The following is a 26313-nucleotide window of genomic DNA, read 5'->3' as shown; positions in this document are numbered from 1 at the left end:
CTCTCCCTATCTTTACAACAATTGAATGTATATGTTTTGACCATGACAGTTTACAAACATTAGTTTTCTCAATGACAGGTTATGGTTAATAATATCAAAGACTGCACTGAAATCTAACAGTACAGCTCCCACAATCGTCTTTTTATCAATTTCTTTCAACCAATTATCAGTCATTTGGGTCAGTGCAGTACATGTTGAGTGCCCTTCTCTATAAGCATGCTGAAAGTCTGTTGTCAATTTGTTTACAGAGAAATGGCATTGTATTTGGTCAAACAATTTCTTTCCCAACAGTTGGCTAAGAGCTGGAACCAAGCTGACAGGTATGCTGATAGAACCTGTAAAGACCGCTTTCCCTCCAGGTCTGAGACTCAGATTAAAGATATGACAAATACGGTGCCATGGGAATTGAACGGCTGGAATTTAGCTAACATTGGAATTCAGAGGAATTGATTTCTATTTGAATTCTAAGACTGACCTGGAATTTGAATTAAATTAAATTGAATTTACAGGGAGAGAGAATTGAATTTGTGGAATTGACCCCAACCCTGGTTGGTACTAACAACACCAGGGTCATGGGTTCGATTACAACTGGGGTCACATATTCTAAAGTGTATGAAGTCACTATTGTAAGTCGGTTTGGATAAAACTGTCTGCTAAATGTCCTATTAAACAGCATTATCATCAGTACCTTGTGGTTTGGGCTGCAGTAAGGGCCTGCTGGCCAAGCCTCTTCCATTGACACCCCTCCTGCTCTTCTCACTGGGACTCTTCCCACACAGACCTGTCCGACTGACTCTCGTACTGCGGGGGCCGCTGCCGCGTTCACTGGGGCTGCTGCTTAGAGCTGGAACAGAGAGAGAGAGCGCGAAGGAGAGGAAGAGAGAGCAAAGAGGAACGGTTATATTCCAAACTCTCAACAACACTCATTTGGCCACAGTGTTGCGTATGAGCAGATTAAGTGTTGCTCCAGCTAATCCTCACAGAATATCCCCCACTGCCCCTTGCTTGCAATGATTGTATTCCACTTCACTATATTCTCCTCCATCATTTGACTATTCATTTGGCCGTTTGGCCCATGGCTGCAGGTACAAAAACACATATCACACAAATGGCCTGAAGCAAAACATTGGAGTCTCCATGTAGTTCATTATCAGCAGCACTGAGCCTAGTCTAACCAGCTGGTGACCGATGGTCCAGCTTCACTCCAGTGTTTAACTGACAGACAGAGAGACAGATAGGATGACAGGGCTGTTGACAGCAAGGAACTGTTGACAGCAAGGCTACCACCCCATAGTCTGCTCTACACACTATGCACAGCCATACCTATTAAGGTAAAACCACCATACATGGCACCATGTCACTGAGGCCAAGCAGGAGGTATTGTTACATTATAGAGACATAAAGAGCTTTAGCACTCTGGGTAGTCTCCATTAAGAGCAGTCATGTACACTGATCAAAAATATAAACGCAACATGTAAAGTGCTGGTCCCGTGTTTCATGAGCTGAAATAAAAGATACCAGAAATGTTCCATACACATCAGAAGCTTATTTCTTGCACATTTTGTACACTAATTTGTTTACTCCCCTGTTAGTGAGGATTTCTCATTTGCCAAGATAATCCATCCACCTAACAGGTGTGGCATATCAAGAAGCTGATTAAACAGCATGATCATTATACAGGTGCACCTTGTGCTGGGGACAATAAAAGGCCACTCTGAAATGTGCAGTTTTGTCACACAACACAATGCCACAGATGTCTCAAGTTTTGAGGGAGCGTGCAATTTGCATGCTGACTGCAGGAATGTCCACCAGAGCTGAATATTCATTTCTCTACCATAAGCTGCTTCCAACGTCACAACCACAGACCACGTGTAACTACGCCAGCCCAGGACTTCCACATTCGGCTTCTTCCCTTGCGGAATCGTCTGAGACCAGCCATCCTGACAGCTGATGAAACTGTTGGTTTGCACAACTGAAATATTTCTGCACAAACTGTCAGAAACCGTCTCAGGGAAACTCATCTGCATGCTCGTTGTCCTCACCAGGGTCTTGACCTGACTGCAGTTCGGCGTCACACAGATATTCCGTGACGAGATCCTGAGGCCTATTATTGTGCCATTCATCCGCCGTCATCACCTCATGTTTCAGCATGATAATGCACTGCTCCATGTCAAGGATCTATACGCAATTCCTGGAAGCTGAAAATGTACCACTTATTCCATGGCCTGCTTACTCACCAGACATGTCACCCATTGAGCAAGTTTGGGATGCTCTGGATAGCCGTGTACGTCATAATCAATGTGTAACATTGTCCATTTGCCCTGAGAGGCTGTCCATTCACTAGCGCTGCAGAGCCTGCATTACTGCATGTGATGATACAAGCTAATTTTCTCATTCGCTCCATGATCAGTAAGTCTACAGAGAAGACAGGATGAGTTCAATGAAGTCCCATCCCAGTAGAATGAATAAATGAAATGTGACCTAAATAACTTTAATAAACTCAATCTCTTCAATCTTAAAAATAGATAACTGTTCCTCTTTGCTCTAAAAGTATCATACTTTTTATAGCGTACCTTCAACTCACCATACCGCTATAAAAAAGTATGACTCACTCATCATAACAAGGAAGAATCTCCTGTGGCATTCTACACTCTTAGAAAAAAGGTTTCCAAAAGGTTTCCGTAGGAGAACCCCTTTTGGTTCCAGGTAGAACCCTTTTTGGTTCCAGGTAGAACTATTTTGGGTTCCATGTAGAACCCTCTGTGGAAAGGGTTCTACATGGAACTCAAAAGGGTTCTTTCTACCTGGAACCAAAAAGGGTTCATCAAAGGGTTCACCTATGGGGACAGCCGAAGAACCCTTTTAGGTTTTAGACAGCACCTTTAACATGGTGCTGTACACTGAGTATATAAAACAATAAGAACACCTTCCCAATATAGCGTTTGAACCACCCCCTCTCGCCTTTTTCCCCCAGAACAGCCTCAATTCGTCGAGGTGTCGATAAGTGATCCACAGGGATTCTGGCCCACGTTGACTCCAATGCTTCCCACAGTTGGGTCAAGTTGGCTGGATGTCCGTTGGGTGGTGGATCAATCTTGATACACACGGGAAACTGTTTAGCGTGAAAAACCCAGCAGTGTTGCAGTTCTTGATACAAACCGATGCGCCTGGTACCTACTACCATACCCCGTTCAAAGGCACTTAAATCTTTTGTCTTGCCCATTCACCCTTTGAATGGCACACATACACAATCCATGTCTCAATTGTCTCAAGGCTTAAAAATCCTTCTTTAACCTGTCTCCTCCCCTTCATCTACACTGATTGAAGTGGATTTAACAAGTGACATCAATGAGGGATCATAGCTTTCACCTGGATTCACCTGGTCAGTCTGTCATGGAAAGAGCAGGTGTTCTTAATGTTTCGTACACTCTAGCTATTTTTACAGCTCCGCTTCAATTACAGACAACACAGGCTTTTACAAGGAATGGTCTAGTAGTGACTGAGTTGGAAAGTCTCACGATCTGCTGGGGCGACTTTCTAAACATGGCCTAAGTTTTGTGGATAATTATAGAGCTGGCCTCAAGAACTCGGCTGATTAAATGCTTGACATCATCTGCAATCACTTTAAAGGGGAAATGTACAACATGTTTTGGTCCATATAACCAAAATCAAGGCTCCACTTCAAGTCGCCAAGCGGACCATGTATGTTAGTGATTGTAGAGAGTCAGTGACACCCTCTATAGTACATCTCCAGAGGTTATTATTAACATGTCAAACACCCTGTCATTCTGGTGTAAAACAGCTACATGTTTTCACTCACAGTGAAATGCAGACCCTCTCCACAACAGAGCAGCCAGTGTGTGGCTCTAGGTGTACTGTATGTCACGGATGTAAACACCTGTGGCGTGTATGGACCTCTGGCCCTACCTGTTTCTGTTGTCTCTGAGTTGAAGTAGGATGAAGTTCTCCTCTAGGATGCCTCACCCCCAAATCTAACTTTAAAGGGGCAATCTGCGACAGCTACGTCCATTTTTTGATCTTTTAAATCAATGATATATACCCACTGATTCTTGAATAGAATTCATAAATGACTCATGAGCTTAGTTCAACTGTCGTACCTCATCAGAACCCAAAATATGTTTGTTTTACTCCCTTGTTTGTAAACAATGTAATTGTAAATAAACACTGTATGGCCTTCAAACTTGGTTAATAAAATTAGAATTGTGTTATCATGGATGGGCAGTTCTTGCATCCATAGCTCTGTCTATGAATTTGAGAGTGGTTACATTTTTCCAGGCCCATCCCTCAGCTGTATACCCAAACAGTGGCTAGGTGACGACTTTGTTATTGTTTGAACTGCAGATCTCCTCTTTAAAGCTGGAATCCTTCACTGTGAAACAGCCACGTCCGTTTGCGATATTACAACAAAGAAGTTACTGAAAACAAACCCATTTTTTCCCCTTTGGACAACAGAAGAACACAATATGTACTGCAATTTATTGACCATGCTGAGATGCTCCTCAGCTCTGCAACTAAACAATACCACCAGTGGATCTGTTTCCCCTACTGCAGATTCCATCTGTAAACATTACGGAGGTGGAAATACACACACACACACACACACACACACACACACACACACACTGGCCTCCTCATGTTAAAAGCGGCCCGCCACAGACCCCCATGCAAATTAGCAGCCAGCGTCCTGTTAAATCAAAGCATGTGGACATTAAGTTGTTATGGAGCACAAAGAGACCCTTTCTGGGTTATTTCAGAGACATATTTCATTCTCTTCCTCTTTGAGCTCCACCGGGGAGAAGGGGAGTTAGTTCTGTGGCAGATGGAAACATGGCTTCTGTGTGACAACCTTGTGGGAGATGGGCCCATTGAAACAGCCTCAGGTCTGAATGGTCATGTTCTATCTGACAAGGTACCAAACAACACCAGACCAAGCCAACGTTTTTGCCATTTCTATATCACACTATTAGCACAGTAAATTGAATCAACTCCTTTCCTCTTCTCTTTAATATTAATGTCAGTCTTCTGATGCAAAATGAAAACTGTATTAGCCTACATCAGTTACCCTAATTGCATGTTTGCAAGGTGGGTTCTGAGCCTGGGGTACAGGGCAGAACAGGATTCTGTGAAAACTGGAAAGTGGGCAAATATTGAGAATCCACAGCTAAATCAAATAGTGAATAGTGAATAGTGAATGCAGAGTTCAGGTGAACACAATCCCACCTGAGGCTCTGTCCTTGATTTACACTGTGGGAGACCTGCTACCATGGCAACTGGCCCGAACCGTCCCAAGACTACATTATATTTTACTATTGGGCAGGCAGGGAGAACTAGTCTGAGGGCATTCACTTGCTTCAAAATCATTTTAGACCGACTCAAGTGGAAATCATGGCATTCGTTTCTCAGCCAGTCAAGACAGTCAAGAGTAAATCCTCAAGAATTATCCAATGAATATGATCAGACATTTATCTAGCATTTATCAAAATAATAGCATATAAATTGTTTCATATGACACATAATAAAAACATTCTCCCCAGTATTGAACTCTATCACTTTATTGCAAGGCAGAGAACTGAAAATAGACCAAATACTCTGTCCTCTTGGTCTTTCATGACATGTCAACAGAGAAGAGGAGGATAATAGTGAGGAAGATCAGTTTGTGTGTTAAATCCCCCAGTGTACTGCTGGTGCTACTAAAGATATCGCTTCCTTTTAGAAGACCCCTCCCTCCCTGTCCTCCCTGTCAGAATTTCCGACTTGTTGGATGAACGCTCAAAACATGTTTTCCCGTCTGAGCCCAGTTGTCTTGAAAGCACTGAAGTCTGAGATTTCAGAGTTACGAGTTGTCTTGAACGCACCGAGACACACAAGAATGCATGTTTACCAATACCACCAGGCTCAGAGAGAAGGATAAAGGAATGCATCAATTTAACAAAACCACTTCTCTCCGTAATCAGAGAGAAGAGCAGCGCATCCATATCCATTACCTCACAGAGAGAGAGGGAAAATAACAGGAGAGACCAACCACGATGCCTCTTGGAATATACAGTATCTTGTTTTTAAGTGGATGCTTGAAAAGGCTGTATCTAATTTGTGGTATAACAGTATCTACTTCTAAGTGACATGATCATTTTCTTTCCAGTCATTTCTTTCCTTAGTTCAATAGATATGCATACATACCATAGTTAAGTAGATATACTGTATGTAAAGGTAATGAATGCCACAGTCTTTACTGTTTGTTGCTCTAGGGCAATTCTACGCTGACACAGATATTTTACAAAAACACATTTTCTTGAAGAACAGTGCAAATGCAAAGTTTGTGCTGTCATTCTGTTACAAAGCTTTGCATCTGTTACCAAACTGTGTCACTCTGTTACTGTGTAAATGGTACAATTTTCAGTGGAAATTGTTCAAAGTAGTCATTGTGCATAGAGTTGTATGGTTTGTTTAACTTTGCAATCATTGGTTTTTGTTTGACATATATTTGCAAGTGAAAACTGAGTCTCAGTGTCACGGTTACTGTGAAATTGCCCTGTAGAACATGTTCCTCAACTATTCATTAAAGGCATTCAGCCTGGGGTGAGTCTGTGTGACAAGTAACGGCCTTCACACCCCCTTAAGGGTTCTGACATCACACAGAGTACCTGACCTGTTACATAAACCACTGATCACCTACCTACCTACCTACCTACCTACCTACCTACCTACCTACCTACCTACCTACCTACCTACCTACCTACCTACCTACCTACCTACCTACCTACCTACCTACCTACCTACCTACCTACCTACCTACCTACCTACCTACCTACCTACCTATCTATCTAACTCACTTACTAATCCTGAGGCAACATGTGTCACGATTCTCAAGCGAGAACTGTGAGTAAAAACAATAGGCACACCTGTATGTCTCCACCCAGTCAGTCACCTAGTACCCTGAGACATAAGAGAGGGAGTGTCTGAGAACAACTCTGAGACTGAGCTTCAGACTGTATCTTCAGACTATATCTTCAAACTAGGATCTAAGTTACAGCTTTTACTTCTAACCAAAATAGACCAGAGAACTGTGCCCAAGGGGTCACATTACTCTCATCACACAGAATATCCCACAGTGTATAACAAACTCTGCCTGGGATTCAAAATGGGTGGTATGGGAATTTCTCATGGTGATTTCCAGTTAGGAGCACGGATGTATGACGTAACATACAAGAAAAATGGAAGGGATTTAGATGTGAAAGTGAATAGATCCACAACATACGAGTAAATATATCCACAATTCAAAACTGGTCCTTGGACCTGCAATTACGAAATACTGTGACCATAACATTACTTGATATCATTATCTGATACTTTCAGTGCAAATGCCAACAGCTGTGGGAATTGTCCAACTCCAGGAAGCCTCAAAACAACATGACAATATGTTGCTAAATCTTCAATAGAACCACAGAATCAACACTATCTGAACCCCTGTGAAAAGCTGATTATATTTCCCACTGGGCAAAAAATGGTTGAATCAACGTTGCTTCCACATCATTAAAACATTTTAATAATACAAAACATGATGATGTTTAATCAATGTGAAAACCGATTACATTTGCAAAAAGTCATCAACGTAAGAGGATTTAGTATTTTTTTAGCCCAACTTTGAAATATATATTTTTGTTGATTTCATGTTGAATTCACGTTAGTTGACAACTTAACCAAATGTAAATAGAAAATAGACGTTTAACTGATGTCTGTGCCCAGTGGGTTGTGTCTCAGTGAAAAAGGAAAACGTGAGTACTACACATAATGAATGACCATGCTGTGCAGTACAGAGTCAGAGAGAGTCTGAGGGAACATAGGAGTAGGTGAGAACATCTCTTAGAACGTTCTTGGAGTGGTCTAGTCTCTGCTAGGTTCCTAGGGCTGGACGATACTTTCAAAATATCATATCCTATATGTTTCAATTTTAGACTTTATTTTAGAATAAAGTTTTAAATATGTTTTATGATTAGTGCATGACCCTAGAATGGCAACACATAAATTCTAAGTGGTTTTTATGGTCTTTCATCATTCTGATGGTTTTATACTCAACCTAAAATAGGACAAATCTGAAAGTGAAGTAGTCCAATTTATAGAATGTTTTATTTAATTTAGCTCTGTATCAAAATATTGTTATGGGCGGTATTGTAAATATCCATCCCGGTACATGGAGCCATACTGGGATAGTGGTATTCATGATATATTGCCCTAGTCTCTACATCTGCATCTAAAAACAGACCCAACCACACTGTATATCAACCACAATACCACATTCATCTAAGAAAACAGAGACAAATGTGAGAAAGGAGGGGAAGAGCTGAAGCACTGACATAACAGGAGAATAAACTCACCCAAAACCTCTTCTACAGAGTAGTAGGAAATCCTTACAGGACTGACAAGGCAGCTCAAGCAGGAGTAATAGGGAAAGTAACACACAATCTTCCCAGGTAGGCAGACAGGCACTGCACCTAAGAGCTAAGTGACTCAGCTCAGTGGAGAAACTCACCAATGGGAAGACTCCTCCCTCCCTCACTCCCTCACTCACTCCCTCCCTCCCTCACTCCCTCCCTCACTCCCTCCCTCCCTCCCTCCCTCCCTCCCTCACTCCCTCCCTCACTCACTCACTCCCTCCCTCACTCACTCACTCCCTCCCTCACTCACTCACTCCCTCACTCCCTCACTCCCTCCCTCCCTCCCTCCCTCCCTCCCTCCCTCCCTCCCTCCCCCTCCCTCCCTCCCTCCCTCACTCACTCCCTCCTCCCTCACTCACTCCCCTCCCTCACTCCCTCCCTCCCTCCCTCCCTCCCTCCTCCCTCCCTCCCTCCCTCCCTCCCTCCATCCCCCTTCTCCCTCAGAACAACCAGAGGGACAACACACAGAGACAGTACATAGCACACCAACACACAAGTCCAAACACACACAAGCACAAAGGCACACGTCACACACTTCACCTTAGCACTATCCTTGCGGTGATCTGAGGGAACCAAGGGTGAATTGGCTCTGAAAGGATGTGTAATTCAATTACATGTAATAGAATGTGCTGAATTAGAATGAGATGAGAGAGTTGATGAACATTCAGCAGCCCAAAGCCCTTTACAATAAGAACTAATCAACTTCAGAAACACCTTTACTGACATACCACACTCAGCCTTAATAACTAGACTACATGGAGGGACGTGTAATGTAGATTTATAGAACCATGGTCCAATCCAATTCCATCAGGATTTAAGTGGTCATATCTTGATTCTTATAGCAGGGATGGGCAACATTGATGGGGGTGGGGGCCACCATTTTTTAAAATTCATTTTGAGGGAGCGCAGTGGCTAGCGGGTCTGTGTACCCACATCCATACCCACACATGCAAAATTGCACCTCGAGTATTCTGCTATTCTAACTCTCAACAGTAAGTTGAGACCAGTGGAGGCTGCTGAGGGGAGGACGGCTTATAATAATGGCTGGAACGGCGCAAATGGCATCAAACACCTGGAAACCATTAACACAAGCCGGTTCTCCCTAATTAAGGTGTAATCAACCTCCGGTGGTTGAGTCCCCGACTGACCGGGGGGGGAGAAATTGATCCATGGGCCTACAAAAGGTGGGGCGTTGCCCACCCCTGAAATATAGCAAGGATTACAGCAGTTAGCCACAAATAAAGAAAGTATACCTTCTTGAGTCATACACTAAAACAACCTCCCATAAAACTATGCACACACACCTTTCACATAAACCTCATTAAAGTGTTTACGAAATTCCTCACCCTCCTTTTGCTGATCTCATTTGTTTTAATCTTGTTATGAAAGTAAAAATCCCCTTTTCAGTCTCTCTTTCTGAGGCGGTCTGTACACACAGCACGAGGACAGAGACGGTGAGAGACGAGACTGCTACTCTCCTGAACACTCCTTCTGTCACAGCTGGGTCCCACTCTCTAACTGTAGCCTAGTGTAGGTTTCTGTCAGTCTGTCCACCTCCCCATACAAACATTTACACTCTCTAACTGTAGCCTAGTGTAGGTTTCTGTCAGTCTGTCCACCTCCCCATACAAACATTTACACTCTCTAACTGTAGCCTAGTGTAGGTTTCTGTCAGTCTGTCCACCTCCCCATACAAACATTTACACTCTCTAACTGTAGCCTAGTGTAGGTTTCTGTCGGTCTGTCCACCTCCCCATACAAACATTTACACACACAGCCCTTAGTTACTACAGCATTTCTCCCCAGCTGAAAGCAGTATGAAGTCCAGAGAAAACGTTACAATGTCATCCAAAGATACTCACCAAGCACAACCAAGCCAAAGCACTGTAATACCTCATGGAAAGTATCAACGGAAGTGAAGAGATATAGAAGATGGCTGAGAGAGGTCTAAACTTCTGCATGGCAGTCTGTCAGTCTGTCTGTATCCCTGTCTGATAGCGATGTTTAAAGAGTTTCTTACAGCAGTGTAACGGTCCAGTATGTCAGGTTTCAGCTGCTGACAGTCAGAACCTATAGCACAGGAAACCAGCCTTCTATTCTAACACACACGTACATGTAGGGTCTAACCCACCTACTGTTCTGTGTGTATGAATATACATTTTAAATGACCAAACACACACACACACACACACACACACACACACACACACACACACACACACACACACACACACACACACACACACACACACACACACACACACACACACACACACACACACACACACACAGGAGGGTATGGGAGGCATTTCCTTCTATAACTTAACCAGTCTGACCAGTAGGGATTCAACTCTGCAGGTCTCTTCGCATGCTTTCTTAATGCAAGACTTTACAGTTTTTACCCCAGACAGTAGGCCTACCGTTATACCCCAGACAGATACCCCAGACAGTAGGCCTACCGTTATACCCCAGACAGTAGGTCTACCGTTATACCCCAGACAGTAGGTCTACCGTTATACCCCAGACAGATACCCCAGACAGTAGGCCTACCGTTATACCCCAGACAGTAGGTCTACCGTTATACCCCAGACAGTAGGTCTACCGTTATACCCCAGACAGTAGGTCTACCGTTATACCCCAGACAGTAGGCCTACCGTTATACCCCAGACAGTAGGCCTACCGTTATACCCCAGACAGTAGGTCTACCGTTATACCCCAGACAGTAGGTCTACCGTTATACCCCAGACAGTAGGTCTACCGTTATACCCCAGACAGTAGGTCTACCGTTATACCCCAGACAGTAGGTCTACCGTTATACCCCAGACAGTAGGTCTACCGTTATACCCCAGACAGTAGGTCTACCGTTATACCCCAGACAGTAGGTCTACCGTTATACCCCAGACAGTAGGTCTACCGTTATACCCCAGACAGTAGGTCTACCGTTATACCCCGGACAGTAGGTCTACCGTTATACCCCAGACAGTAGGTCTACCGTTATACCCCGGACAGTAGGTCTACCGTTATACCCCAGACAGTAGGCCTACCGTTATACCCCGGACAGTAGGTCTACCGTTATACCCCAGACAGTAGGTCTACCGTTATACCCCAGACAGTAGGTCTACCGTTATACCCCAGACAGTAGGTCTACCGTTATACCCCAGACAGTAGGTCTACCGTTATACCCCAGACAGTAGGTCTACCGTTATACCCCAGACAGTAGGTCTACCGTTATACCCCAGACAGTAGGCCTACCGTTATACCCCAGACAGTAGGTCTACCGTTATACCCCAGACAGTAGGTCTACCGTTATACCCCAGACAGTAGGTCTACCGTTATACCCCAGACAGTAGGTCTACCGTTATACCCCAGACAGTAGGTCTACCGTTATACCCCAGACAGTAGGTCTACCGTTATACCCCAGACAGTAGGCCTACCGTTATACCCCAGACAGTAGGTCTACCGTTATACCCCAGACAGTAGGTCTACCGTTATACCCCAGACAGTAGGTCTACCGTTATACCCCAGACAGTAGGTCTACCGTTATACCTCTAGGTACCCATTCTGTACATTTTGATCCATCCCTAAAGCAACTTCACCAACAGCTGACTGTCTGACTTGTTGTCCTTCTTACTGAGATTGCAGTGCATGTATAAATGTTAGGCCTGTCAAACGATAAAACAAAATGTATGAGTTAATTGCACGATTTGCTGTCATTAATCACAATTAATTGCTAAATCTGAATTTGCTCAAATTGAGAAGTAATTTAAGATTTTTTTTTACAAAAGGCATAACAAGAATAATAACTGCTTGATTTTGTCCAAAGTAATGGTTAGCAAAATCAGGTAAATTGATAAAGCACACTTTCTTTAACCTAAATGTCAACTTTTTTGGACATTGCATCGTTGTTGTTACCTGTATAGATTATGTTTTTTTTTATGTTTTCAGTGTACTTTGAACAGTTTCAGACAATAAACTACAAATAAAAAAGACAGCACTAAAATTACAAAAAGTTAACTTGACAGTCCTAATAAATGTAGCTACTTGGCTCAGCTTCTCTGGAGAAATGGAGACTTAGCAAATCTGCTGTAGTGAAAAGGAAACCAGTATCCAGTAATGCAGTTACAGACGGAATTCCCTGAGACACTGAGGCCAGAGGATCCACAACAACACAGAGAGACAGACAGGAGGATTTACAGTAAGGCCTAGGATTAAACGGCTGTGTTGAACCACCCAGACTTTCTTTAGATTAACCCTCCCCTCATACACATCCCAATTTTAGATTATAGGCTACCCCCTCTGAGGCTGGGCACTGGGGAAAACTGGGAGAGAGGGAGAGAGAGAGAAAGGGAGAGATTGGGGGGAATAAGCACAGAGCAAAAAGAGAAATACAGTTGAAAGAGGAAAAGGACAGATGAAAGGGAGGAAGCAGACTGGTGGATGAGAAGAGAGGGAGGAGGGTAGACGGATAAAGAGAGAAAATGTGGCACAGAAAGGAGAGACTCATTCATCATTACTGCTCTAAGCGACACACACACACACACACACACACACACACACACACACACACACACACACACACACACACACACACACACATGAAAATAGAACAGCAGAGAGAGAGACACACGGCCTCCTTCAGACCCTGCCTGTGAACCTGTGTGCTGCTGAGGGGAGCGTTTCTCCAGCCCAGAATGCACTGCCCTCTGCATCTCATCTGGATGGGACCATATTCATCTTTTCATTGTATTACTTTCACTTTCTCTCTGCCCTAAATTGACATGAACCTAAATATAAAAATATACCTGAGCTGTGAACATGCTGTAGGACACTTTCTGATAACTGAGACCACAAAGACTGCGAGCGGCCAACCTAGTGTAGCAAAGTTAGAATGTGTGTGGTGACACATATGTAGGGCATCCTCACTAGGGCCAGCTAATACACTCACCAGAGCCATTTCATATGCATATCAAATATTAAAGAGAAAAACAGACACACTACCTAGTAAATAATGATAGGCAGACACGGACGCACACACACACACACGCGGACGCGCGCGCGCACACACACACACACACACACACACACACACACACACACACACACACACACACACACACACACACACACACACACACACACACACACACACACACACACACGGAAGAGTAAGCGCACACAGGCAAAATGTTCTGATCTTTCTTAATTTTAACCACAAGCAGCACCCACTTCCCAAAGTTTGCTGTTACAACAGTGACAGTCAGGATGGGTGTTTAGGGGAAGAGTGGACATGCTTAGTGTGGGGCCATGGGGGTGGGGGGGTGTGTATGATATCCTGGTGCAGGGATTAAAGCAAAGGGCTTTCTCCACCCACCATCTGGACTCCTCATGACATGCTTGCCTGCTGTTCTCTCTCTCTCACACACACACACACACACACACACACACACACACACACACACACACACACACACACACACACACACACACACACACACACACACACACACACACACACACACACACACACACACACACACACACACACTTATTGTTTCCCTAAGAGCGGGCTGTGTTACCAAAGCAGCCATGAAAACACACCTACCACAGGGTGAGAAGGACAAAGACAGGCAACTCAACATGTCCAATGATGCTTCACTGTGGGGGCAATGTCCGGCAACGGCTCTAACCCCAAACTTCCTCTTCCTGTCACTGCACTTCCTGTTTTTCAGTTCCTTGTTCCTGAGTAGGTGAGTAGGTGTGTCCAAACTTATGACTGCGTCTGGGGAACTGTTGTTGTGGGGGGTAAGTGCCTTGCTCAAGGGCACAACGGCAGGCAATGGCATCTAGGATTTGATACCAGAACTGGCGACCCTCCGGTTGCTGGCTCGCCTCTCTAACCGAAAGGCAAACCTGCCGACATCTACCTCCCGTTGTGTTATTGTGTGTGCGCGCACACTCCATTCATTTCTAGTGCCGTACACTCATCATGTCCCTGCAGTGAGAGGACACTGGCCCTGATTCCATATACCCATTTCAAAACATTTAATACATGGGGAATAATACATGCAGCAATACAGTAATACATGTAGCAATACAATAATACATGCAGCAATACAGTAATACATGCAGCAATACAATAATACATGCAGCAATACAATAATACATGCAGCAATACAGTAACACATGCAGCAGTACAATTAATACATGCAACAATACGGTTAATACATGCATCAATACGGTTAATACATGCATCAATACGGTTAATACATGCAACAATACGGTTAATACATGCATCAATACGGTTAATACATGCATCAATACGGTTAATACATGCAACAATGCGGTTAATACATGCATCAATACGGTTAATACAAGCAGCAATACAGTTAATACATGCAACAATGCGGTTAATACATGCATCAATACGGTTAATACATGCATCAATACGGTTAATACATGCAACAATACGGTTAATACATGCATCAATACGGTTAATACAAGCAGCAATACAGTTAATACATGCAGAAACACAGTTAATACATGTAGCAATACAGTTAATACATGCATCAATACGGTTAATACAAGCAGCAATACAGTTAATACATGCATCAATACGGTTAATACATGCAACAATACAGTTAATACATGCAGAAACACAGTTAATACATGTAGCAATACAAAAGTACATGCAGCAATACAGTAAAACATGCAGCAAAACAGTTAATACATGCAGCAATACATGCAGAAATACAGTAATACATGCAGTGACAGCAAATACTGTGGCTGAGCAAAGTTACTGTGTCATTGACAAGCATTATTGACAGCATCTAAACATCTCTCCACCTCTCCTCTCCTCTGACATCCCTTCACCATATAACCAAGTGGTGCTATTACACACACATACGTCAGTCCTGACAAGAGCTACTTCAGAAAAAGACAAGTTCTATATAAAGCCCTGCTACACTCTGAGAAAAAACTAACAAACATTCATCTCTTCAACTGATTCTACACCAGATGCACATGATAAACAGATCACTTGTCATCGGGCCTAAACTATACACAGGCCTAACTGTACAACTGCACTCCTGACCCCAACTGCACTGCTCTCAGTCATAAACAGAGCAAATTATTTTGGCATGAAATATTCTCTCACACAATAGGACATAACTTACAGTAAGATAACATACAGTAGGATATAACCTACAGCAAGATTTAAAACCTATAGTGGGACGTAACCTACAGTAAGACTTAACCTACAGTAGGATAGAACCTACAGTAGGACATCACCTACAGTAAGATGTAACCTACAGTAGGACATCACCTACAGTAAGATGTAACCTACAGTAGGACATAACCTTCAGTAAGACATTACCTACAGTAGGACATCACCTACAGTAAGATGTAACCTACAGTAGGACATCACCTACAGTAAGATGTAACCTACAGTAGGACATAACCTTCAGTAAGACATTACCTACAGTAGGACATCACCTACAGTAAGATGTAACCTACAGTAGGACATAACCTACAGTAAGATGTAACCTACAGTAGGACATAACCTTCAGTAAGACATTACCTACAGTAGGACATCACCTACAGTAAGATGTAACCTACAGTAGGACATAACTTTCAGTAAGACATTACCTACAGTAGGACATCACCTACAGTAAGATGTAACCTACGGTAGGACATCACCTACAGTAAGACATTACCTACAGTAGGACATAACCTTCAGTAAGACATTACCTACAGTAGGACATAACCTGCCTAAATACATGTACATCATTATGTACAGTTGCTGTTCTACATATCTACACAAAGTTACTTTTCCTCAGCAGGAAGCAATGTATTTCGGGATATATCTGACAGGGTGTGTGGGTGTTTGCAGTTATTAAAAGTAAACAATACTCAACAAAACTATCTGGACAGTTCCTGAGTAATCTCTTCTCCAATGTGGATGTGTTTCCACTGCTGCATCTCTGTACTACACTGCCTCTCCATGTCCCAGTTTGACCAGAAAAGCAGATCACAGGAAGTTAGTTAGTTTGGTCCTGTCCTACGCTGCAGGTTTCCTCATCTAGTGGTGGTTGCTGCATTACTGTGTTTGTGTTGTTTAACCTCAAGGCTCTGCCCTTCCTCCCTCCCTGTCTGTCATTGTACAACCAGTTCCCAGGACACTGCAGGTGTAATCAGGTGTGGGAGGGGCCAGGGACAGACTGGAGTTGTGTGTGTTTGAGATAATGTGTCACTCTCTCTCTCTCTCACGTCAGGTCATCAGAGGCACGAGATTTGGTATTATCTCAATCAGGCACAAATCTAATAGCTGACCTGAACACTGCATTACAAACATGACAAACTCAACTACGGAGAGGGGAACTTGCAGATTGTAACATACTGTTTCACAGAAACATGGCTAGCTTGCGATATGCTGTCGGAGTCGGTACAGCCAATGGGATTTTCAGTGCATCGCGCCGGCAGGAATAAACATCTCTCCAGTAAGAAGAAGGGCGGAGGTGTATGTTTCATGATTAACAACTCATGGTGTAATCATAACAACATACAGGAACTCAAGTCCTTTTGTTCACCTGACCTAGAACTCCTCACAATCAAATGCAGACCGTATTATCTCCCACGAGAACTCTCCTTGGTTATTGTCACAGCCAAGTATATCCCCCCTCAAGCCGATACAAAGACGGCCCTCAAGGAACTTCAATGGACTTTATGCAAACTGGAAACCATATATCCTAAGGCTGCATTTATTGTAGTAGGGATTTTAACAAAGCAAATTTGAGAATAAGGCTACCTAAATTCTATCAGCATATCGAATGCAGTACACGAGCGAGTAACATGTTCGACCATTGCTACTCTAAATTCCACGATGCATACAAGGCCCTCCCCCGCCCTCCTTTTGGCAAATCTGACCATGACTCCATCTTGTTGCTCTCTTCCTATAGGCAGAAACTAAAACAGGAAGCGCCCGTGCTTAGGTCTATCCAACGCTGGTCTGACCAATCGGGTTTGACGCTTTAAGATTGTTTTGATCACGTGGACTGGGATATGTTCCAGGTAGCTTCAGAGAATAACATTGACGTATACGCTGACTCAGTGAGCGAGTTTATAAGGAAGTGTACAGGAGATGTTGTACCTACTATGACTATTAAAACATTCCCTAACCAGAAACCGTGGATTGATGACAGCATTCATGCTAAACTGAAAACACGTTTCACCGCATTTAATCATGGCAAGGCAACTGGGAATATGGCAGAATACAAACAGTGTAGTTATTCCCTACGTATGGCACTTAAACAGTCAAAACGTCAGTATAGAGACAAAGTGGAGTCGCAATTCAACAGCTCAAACACGAGAATGTATGTGGCAGGGTCTACAGACAATCACGGATTACAAACAGAAAACCAGCCCTGTCGCGGACATCGACGTCTTGCTTCCAGACAAACTAAACACCTTCTTGAGTAAAACATTTAAACGTGTTAACCCTCGCAAGGCTGCCGGCCCAGACGGCATCCCTAGCTGCATCCTCAGAGCATGCGCAGACCAGCGGGCTGGTGTGTTAACAGACATATTCAATCTCTCCCTATCCCAGTCTGCTGTCCCCACATGCTTCAAGATGGCCACCATTGTTCCTGTTCCAAGAAAGCAAAGGTAACTGAACTAAATGACTATCGCCCCGTAGCACTCACTTCTGTCATTATGAAGTGCTTTGAGAGACTAGTCAAGGATCATATCACCTCCACCCTACCTTTCACCCTAGACCCACTTCAATTTGCTTACCGCCCCAATAGGTCCACAGATGAAGAAATCGCCATGACACTGAACACTGCCCTAACCCATCTGGACAAGAGGAATACCTATGTAAGAATGCTGTTCATTGACTACAGCTCAGCATTCAACACCATAGTACCCTCCAAACTCATCATTAAGCTTGAGACCCTGGGTCTCGACCGCGCCCTGTGCAAAAGGGTCCTGGACTTCCTGACGGGCCGCCCCCAGGTGGTGAAGGTAGGAAACAACATCTCCATTCCACTGACCCTCAACACTGGGGCCCCACAAGGGTGCGTTCTCAGCCCCCTCCTGTACTCCCTGTTCACCCACAACTGCGTGACCATGCACGCCTCCAACTCAATCATCAAGTTTGCAGACGACACAACAGTGGTGGGCTTGATTACAAACAATGACGAGACAGCCTACAGGGAGGAGGTGAAGGCTCTCAGAGTGTGTAAAATAACCTCTCACTCAATGTCAGCAAAACAAAAGAGATGATCGTGGACTTCAGGAAACAGCAAAGGGAGCACACCCCTATCCATATCGATGGGACAGCAGTGGAGAAGGTGGAAAGTTCCTAGGTGTACATATCACCGACAAACTGAAATGGTCAGACAGTGTGGTGAAGTGTGGTGAAGACCAGACAGTGTGGTGAAGTCGTCGCAAAAACAGCTTCAATCTCAAGGCCATCAGATTGTTAAACAGCCATCACTAGCACAGAGAGGCAGCTGCCTACTTACAGACTTGATATCATTGGCCACTTTAATAAATAGAACACTAGTCACCTTAATAATGTCACTTTAAGAATGTTTACATATCTAGCATTACTCATCTCATATGTATATACTGTATACTGTGTACTTTACTATCTATTCTATACCATCTATTGTATCTTAGCCTCTCTGTCACTGCTCATCCATATATTTTATACTTATATATTCTCATCCCATTCCTTTACTAGATTGTGTGTATTAGGTTTTGTTGTGGAATTGTTGATATTTTCAGTTAGATACTGCTGCACTGTCAGATCTAGATGCACAAGCATGTCGCTACACTCGCTATACCATCTGCTAACCATGTGTATGTGACCGATACCATCTGCTAACCATGTGTATATGACCGATACCATCTGCTAACCATGTGTATATGACCGATACCATCTGCTAACCATGTGTATGTGACCGATACCATCTGCTAACCATGTGTATGTGACCGATACCATCTGCTAACCATGTGTATATGACCGATACCATCTGCTAACCATGTGTATGTGACCGATACCATCTGCTAACCATGTGTATGTGACCGATACCATCTGCTAACCATGTGTATGTGACCGATACCATCTGCTAACCATGTGTATATGACCGATACCATCTGCTAACCATGTGTATGTGACCGATACAATCTGCTAACCATGTGTATATGACCGATACCATCTGCTAACCATGTGTATGTGACCGAAACATCTGCTAACCATGTGTATATGACCGATACCATCTGCTAACCATGTGTATGTGACAGAAACATCTGCTAACCATGTGTATATGACCGATACAATCTGCTAACCATGTGTATGTGACCGATACCATCTGCTAACCATGTGTATGTGACCGATACCATCTGCTAACCATGTGTATTTGACCAATAACATTTGATTTGATTTGCGTTGTTCTACTCCATTAAAATAAAACATGAATGTCGTTAAAACCGTTTCTATCCTGATAAAATGCCACCAGAAGACAGAGAATACCATATCCATCCACAGTAAGGACATGATCATTAGTAGACAGTAAGTAACTTAGACATCGTTTGCATCACTTCTCTGCATAAACCAGGAAGTGATTTTTCATAATAGAGATAGCTAATATGCCCAGTCACATCCCTCCAATCAGAGAGTGTGTCTGCTGTTCGGGGAAGATAGGGACCAGATGAGCCCCTCTCTCGTCTCTCCAAAATAAAAACGAACAATTCTAGAGCTTTGCAAACACACACACACACACACACACACACACACACACACACACACACACACACACACACACACACACACACACACACACACACACACACACACACACACACACACACACACACACACACACACACACACACACACAGAGGTCATAGGCCCAGTCACATCCACATTAACATTACAGGGTGTTCAATGAACCAGTCTGGTATAACAACAAACACGGTCTCTGCAGGATGTCGAACACAGCTCTAATGAGGAACACAGTGACCTGATGAGGTGAACCTGAACGCCCCCCCTGGTAAACACTCATAACATTAGAGGGAGATGTGTCTGGGATAACATTACAGGGATTACAATCACAGCGAGAGAGTGAGAGAGGTAGAGAGAGTGAGTGAAGTAGAGAGAGCGAGAGGTAGAGAAAGAGAGAAAGACAAGACAGAGAGAAAGAGAAAGCAAGAGAGAGAAAAAGCAGGAGGGAACGAAGGAGATATAACAGGGCAGAGAACACAGGAGTCCATATCAGAGAGATCTCCAGGCTATTATCTATGCAGGTGTGAAATTAACTTCGTACTTGACGGAGAGACAGGATCTGAACACTGGGGGAAGAGATCAATATAGGATCTGAACACTGGGGGAAGAGATCAGTATAGGATCTGAACACTGGGGGAAGAGATCAGTATAGGATCTGAACACTGGGGGAAGAGATCAGTATAGGATCTGAACACTGGGGGAAGAGATCAGTATAGGATCTGAACACTGGGGGAAGAGATCAGTATAGGATCTGAACACTGGGGAAGAGATCAGTATAGGATCTGAACACTGGGGGAAGAGATCAATATAGGATCTGAACACTGGGGGAAGAGATCAGTATAGGATCTGAACACTGGGGAAGAGATCAGTATAGGATCTGAACACTGGGGGAAGAGATCAGTATAGGATCTGAATACTGGGGGAAGAGATCAGTATAGACTAGTTTAGATCTGAACACTGGGGAAGAGATCCGTATAGGATCTGAACACTGGGGGAAGAGATCAGTATAGGATCTGAACACTGGGGAAGAGATCAGTGTAGGATCTGAACACTGGGGAAGAGATCAGTATAGGATCTGAACACTGGGGAAGAGATCAGTATAGGATCTGAACACTGGGGGAAGAGATCAGTATAGGATCTGAACACTGGGGGAAGAGATCAGTATAGGATCTGAATACTGGGGGAAGAGATCAGTATAGGATCTGAACACTGGGGAAGAGATCAGTATAGGATCTGAACACTGGGGAAGAGATCAGTATAGGATCTGAACACTGGGGGAAGAGATCAGTATAGGATCTGAACACTGGGGGAAGAGATCAATATAGGATCTGAACACTGCCCAGAATCCCACACTTCACATCCCACTCTCTCGCTTCCCCTCTCACCCTCCCTCCCCTCTCTCCAATCCCAGACAGACAGTGGGTGTTGGACACTTCTCTAATCAATCTGTCAGGCCTGTAGAGCCGTGACATGAGGAAACAGGCAACAGCTGTGGGATAGAGGCTCTGAAATGTGTCAATCAATATTACCAGCCATTCAGTCTTCACATCTGATTGATTCCCAATGAGCTAGTAGACCAGCCTGGCTCTCTGGCCATAAATAACCCAGATATATTACACAGACTCCATTTAGTGCTGGTTATGTGATACACTTCAATAATAGAGACTTATTGTATATTGCATGTTATAAACTGGGTGGTTCGAGCCCTGAATGCTGATTGGCTGACAGCCGTGGTGTATGAGACCGTATACCATGGGTATGAAAAAAACATTTATTTTTACTGCTGTAATTACATTGGTAACCAGTTTATAATAGCAATAAGGCACCTTGGGGGTTTGTGGTATATGGCCAATATTCCACGGCTAAGGGCTGTATCCAGGCACTCCGTGTTGCGTCGTGTGTAAGCACAGCCCTTAGCCGTGGTATATTGGCCATATACCACAACCCCTTTGGCCTTATTGCTTAATAATAACAAATGGCTACAACAACAAATGCTGGTCTGTCTATTTTGGGTCTACAGTATACACACACAGCTGAAGTCTCACACTGTGTTCAGTTCAGTGAGACTGTCTGGTCACAATGCCATAGGGTGTCTCTCTATCCTCTCTCTCTTTCCCTCCTCTTTGCTCTCTCTCTCTCTGACACACACATACACGGCTGACATGACAGATGGATCGCCAGCGAATACAGGTGAATGGATGAAAATAATCCAATAAAATATCAATGAAACAGCATGTGTGAGAGCATGAAGGACTAGGGAAATGATTGAGTTCAACATGAATGACTGGAGGCAGTGAACCCTTCAGCAATCCTCACAGTGGAGGAGGAGAGCATGCACAGAATGTTCCAGATATCTACATGCAGCCTGGAAGCAGGCCTGGAGGCTAGGGTGTTAATATGTGTGTGTGTGTGTGTGTGTGTGTGTGTGTGTGTGTGTGTGTGTGTGTGTGTGTGTGTGTGTGTGTGTGAGAGAGAGATCCATATTCTGTGCTGCTAACTGTGTCATAAAAGGATGAGTTGAAAATATGGTTTCATTATGTTTGACATTTCCCACCACATCTGAAGTTCCTCTTTCATGGTTACTTATTTACTGTCTTGTTCCCCTAAGTCAACTTAGGTCTATTATAAACCTTAACAGAATGACATCCTCATTGATCCAACCCACTCAGCTAACTATTGTTTGATTGGGCACTTCCTAGGAGAGTGCCATAGTGTCAGTCAGTATCATAAGCATCCTCATGCTCTCTCTCGTTCCGACACGGTGAAAGACAAAGCTCCACAGAGCTCAATGACACCCTCTACCAAAGAAACTGATGACTATGGTGCTGCTGTTTCTGGAGGCACTGACTGTGTATTCCGACTGTGTATTCCGACTGTGTATTCCGACTGTGTATTCTGGCCCTGGAGTTAAAAGAGGGATGAAAAGTGTGAACATGAGGAAGAGAGAAGAGGTGGATATCAAACCAACCACTGCCGAACCCCTGACAACACACACACACACACACACACACACACACACACACACACACACACACACACACACACACACACACACACACACACACACACACACACACACACACACACACACACACACACACACACACACAGTGCTGCATTCATTGTGTTGTCTGATAAAGATCTTAACACCCCTCCCCTCTCTGCTCCTCTTTAGATGTGCTGCTCCCTCAGTTTAATCTCATTTCTGGTCACAGTGGGCCTCCCTCCTGCCCCAGCAGCCTCCCTGCCCCCACTTACCCCAACCCCTACTAGTCTGAACTCCCAGCCTTCAGCCCCGAGATTCCCTGCATGCCTGTCGCTACTACACAACAGGGACCACTAAGAGTTCAGTCTCAGCATGGGAGTCCACAGCTACAGCTGTATTTTACTAAGTAATGGTTTCAGCTGTTAGCGTATCTATCGCAGTCAGGTAGAGCTGGAGTTCAGCCTACACAGCAGGAGGAGTTGATGGCTTCACAAACACCAGGGAAAAGCTAATAGTTGAAGCCAAACATGTTGAGTCTGACAGCCTGTGATACAGCACAAACAGCAGGGTGAGCTAGCAGCTTCAGCTACAGCAGATTCAGCTACAGCAGGCTACATGCAGCCGGTGAGGCTAACACCTCTGCTACAGCACACCACAGGGACAGATAAGGGCTTCAGCCAAGGATAGCCAAGAAAGATAACTGCAGTCATCCTCCGTGTGTGTTAGTATGCATGTATGCAAATCACATGTGTGTGTTTTGCATGTATACTGCAGTTGTGTTCTACTGAGAGAGGCTGCAGCTGCGGGGTGTTCACCCAACAAACAAAGCCTGCGAGTGCCTCAATAACCCTCCAGTACAGCCACAACACACACACACACACACACACACACACACACACACACACACACACACACACACACACACACACACACACACACACACACACACACACACACACACACACACACACACACACACACACACTCTGTGTGTCACCAGACTAACAACAACCCCACGGTTTACCTCAGTATTCGGTAGCAGTACACTGCTCCTCTCTCTGCTCTGGGACTGGTGATAAACACCTGTCTGTCTACTACAGCTGTGAACACAGCGTTGTGGCTCTAGACTGCTACAGTACTACAGAGCTTCAGTCCTTCTAAAAGAGAAAAATCCACTGACCTGAGACCAGGCTTCCGCTAGTCAAGACTGGGTCTGTGTGTCAGAATCGACAGCTACCGTTCACATAGATGATGGGATATCCTTCTCCTTGTTACACAACAGCCAGAATGAAGAGAAAAACGACCTCTCCCTCTCTCATTCCCGCCGTTCCTCTTTCTCCTCCCTCTCTCATTCCCTCCGTTCCTCTAGCTCTCGCAGACACACATAGGCAGGTTCAGGCTTGCGCTAAGCTGCTTTCGCCTCATTCTCTCGCTCTCGCTCTCTCTCTCCACTTCCTCCTTTCTTTCCTTCCTCTCTTCTGTGTTTCCAGTCTGTAGTGCGTGAAGATAATCACATTCCAGCGGAGACAGGGCATATGGCGGGGGAACGCTACCCACAGTAAAGCCCCCTCTGTCTGTCTGTCTGTCTGTCTGTCTGTCTGTCTGTCTGTCTGTCTGTCTGTCTGTCTGTCTGTCTGTCTGTCTGTCTGTCTGTCTGTCTTGCGCGGACAATCAGCTCTATTGTGTGGGAGGAGGGGAGGGCCAGAGAGCCAATGGCTCTCATCTGCTGCTGCTGCTGCTACCTCTGCTGCTGCTACCGCTGCTGCTGCTACCGCTGCTACCGCTGCTACCGCTGCTGCCGCTACCTCTGCTACCACTTCTACCGCTGCTACCACTGCTACCGCTGCTGCCGCTGCTGCTGCTAACATTGCTGCTGCTACCACTGCTACCGCTGCTGCTGCTACCACTTCTACCGCTGCTGCCGCTACCACTGCTACCGCTGCTGCTGCTACCACTGCTACCACTTCTACCGCTGCTGCCGCTACCACTGCTACCGCTGCTGCTACCACTGCTGCTGCTACCGCTGCTACTACCGCTGCTGCCGCTTCCGCTGCTGCTACTACCGCTACCGCTGCTGCTACCACTGCTGCTGCTACCACTGCTACCGCTGCTGCCGCTGCTGCTGCTAACATTGCTGCTGCTACCACTGCTACCGCTGCTGCCGCTACCACTGCTACCGCTGCTGCTGCTACCACTGCTACCACTTCTACCGCTGCTGCCGCTACCACTGCTACCGCTGCTGCTACCACTGCTGCTGCTACCGCTGCTACTACCGCTGCTGCCGCTTCCGCTGCTGCTACTACCGCTACCGCTGCTGCTACCACTGCTGCTGCTACCACTGCTACCGCTGCTGCCGCTTCCACTGCTGCTACTACCGCTGCTGCTGCTACCACTGCTACCGCTGCTACCACTGCTGCTACCACTGCTGCTGCTACCACTGCAACCACTGCTACCGCTGCTCCTACCACTGCTCCTACCACTGCTGCTGCTACCACTGCTACCGCTGCTGCCGCTTCCGCTGCTGCTACTGCTACTACCACTGCTACTACCAGTCAGAGTAGTGTGTGGGGGATTGGGCAATGAAGAGATTTAATTCCCCCTACTCCAGTCCCATGGAATTAGAAACAAATGCTACGACGTCACTCACAACCATAGACTGAATAAGGAGAAAACCCCATTGTTGGCCAGAGGGCCACTGTTATGATATGGTGAATAAGGGGGAAAAGTGTTGTCATGTGTGATCTGTTGTGAACCCACAATGCCTGAGAACATGACCTATGGGTCGGCCAAGTGTTACTGCTACAGTTTTGCAACACACACACACACACACACACACACACACACACACACACACACACACACACACACACACACACACACACACACACACACACACACACACACACACACACACACACACACACACACACACACACACACACCTGTCTGCCCTTTAGGGACATCATTCAGCCTGGCAGGCTCGACACTCCTGACCTGACCTCCTTATTCCTCCACTCCTCTCTTTCATCTCATCTCTCTCTCTACTCTCCATCTCTCCTCTCATCTACTTCCCCAGTTAGACACTGAGC

The 26313-nt window shown here is 44.9% G+C and overlaps 1 protein-coding gene across 5 annotated transcripts in view; it reads right to left on the bottom strand.

Moving 5' to 3' along the window:
• Window positions 1-26313, bottom strand: part of LOC106561377 (FYVE, RhoGEF and PH domain-containing protein 4) — a 103197-nt gene that overhangs the window by 34333 nt on the left and 42551 nt on the right. For 2 of the 5 annotated variants that reach the window (XR_006757071.1, XM_014125258.2), the window contains exon 2: window positions 689-844. Coding sequence is in view for 1 of the 5 variants with exons in the window: in XM_014125258.2 (XP_013980733.2) it covers window positions 689-844 (156 nt within the window). In the remaining 4 variants the exon portion in view is untranslated. Of the gene's footprint in view, window positions 1-688; window positions 845-8393; window positions 8503-16366; window positions 16854-24404; window positions 24777-26313 lie in introns of those variants that run through there. The other 3 variants (XM_014125259.2, XM_045688333.1, XM_014125260.2) reach the window with 3 other exon arrangements.

This window comes from Salmo salar, chromosome ssa10 (genome assembly GCF_905237065.1).
Source record: "Salmo salar chromosome ssa10, Ssal_v3.1, whole genome shotgun sequence".
NCBI lineage: Eukaryota > Metazoa > Chordata > Actinopteri > Salmoniformes > Salmonidae > Salmo > Salmo salar.
Note: the sequence above shows the minus strand (reverse complement) of the source record. Positions and strands in the feature narration are given on the sequence as shown.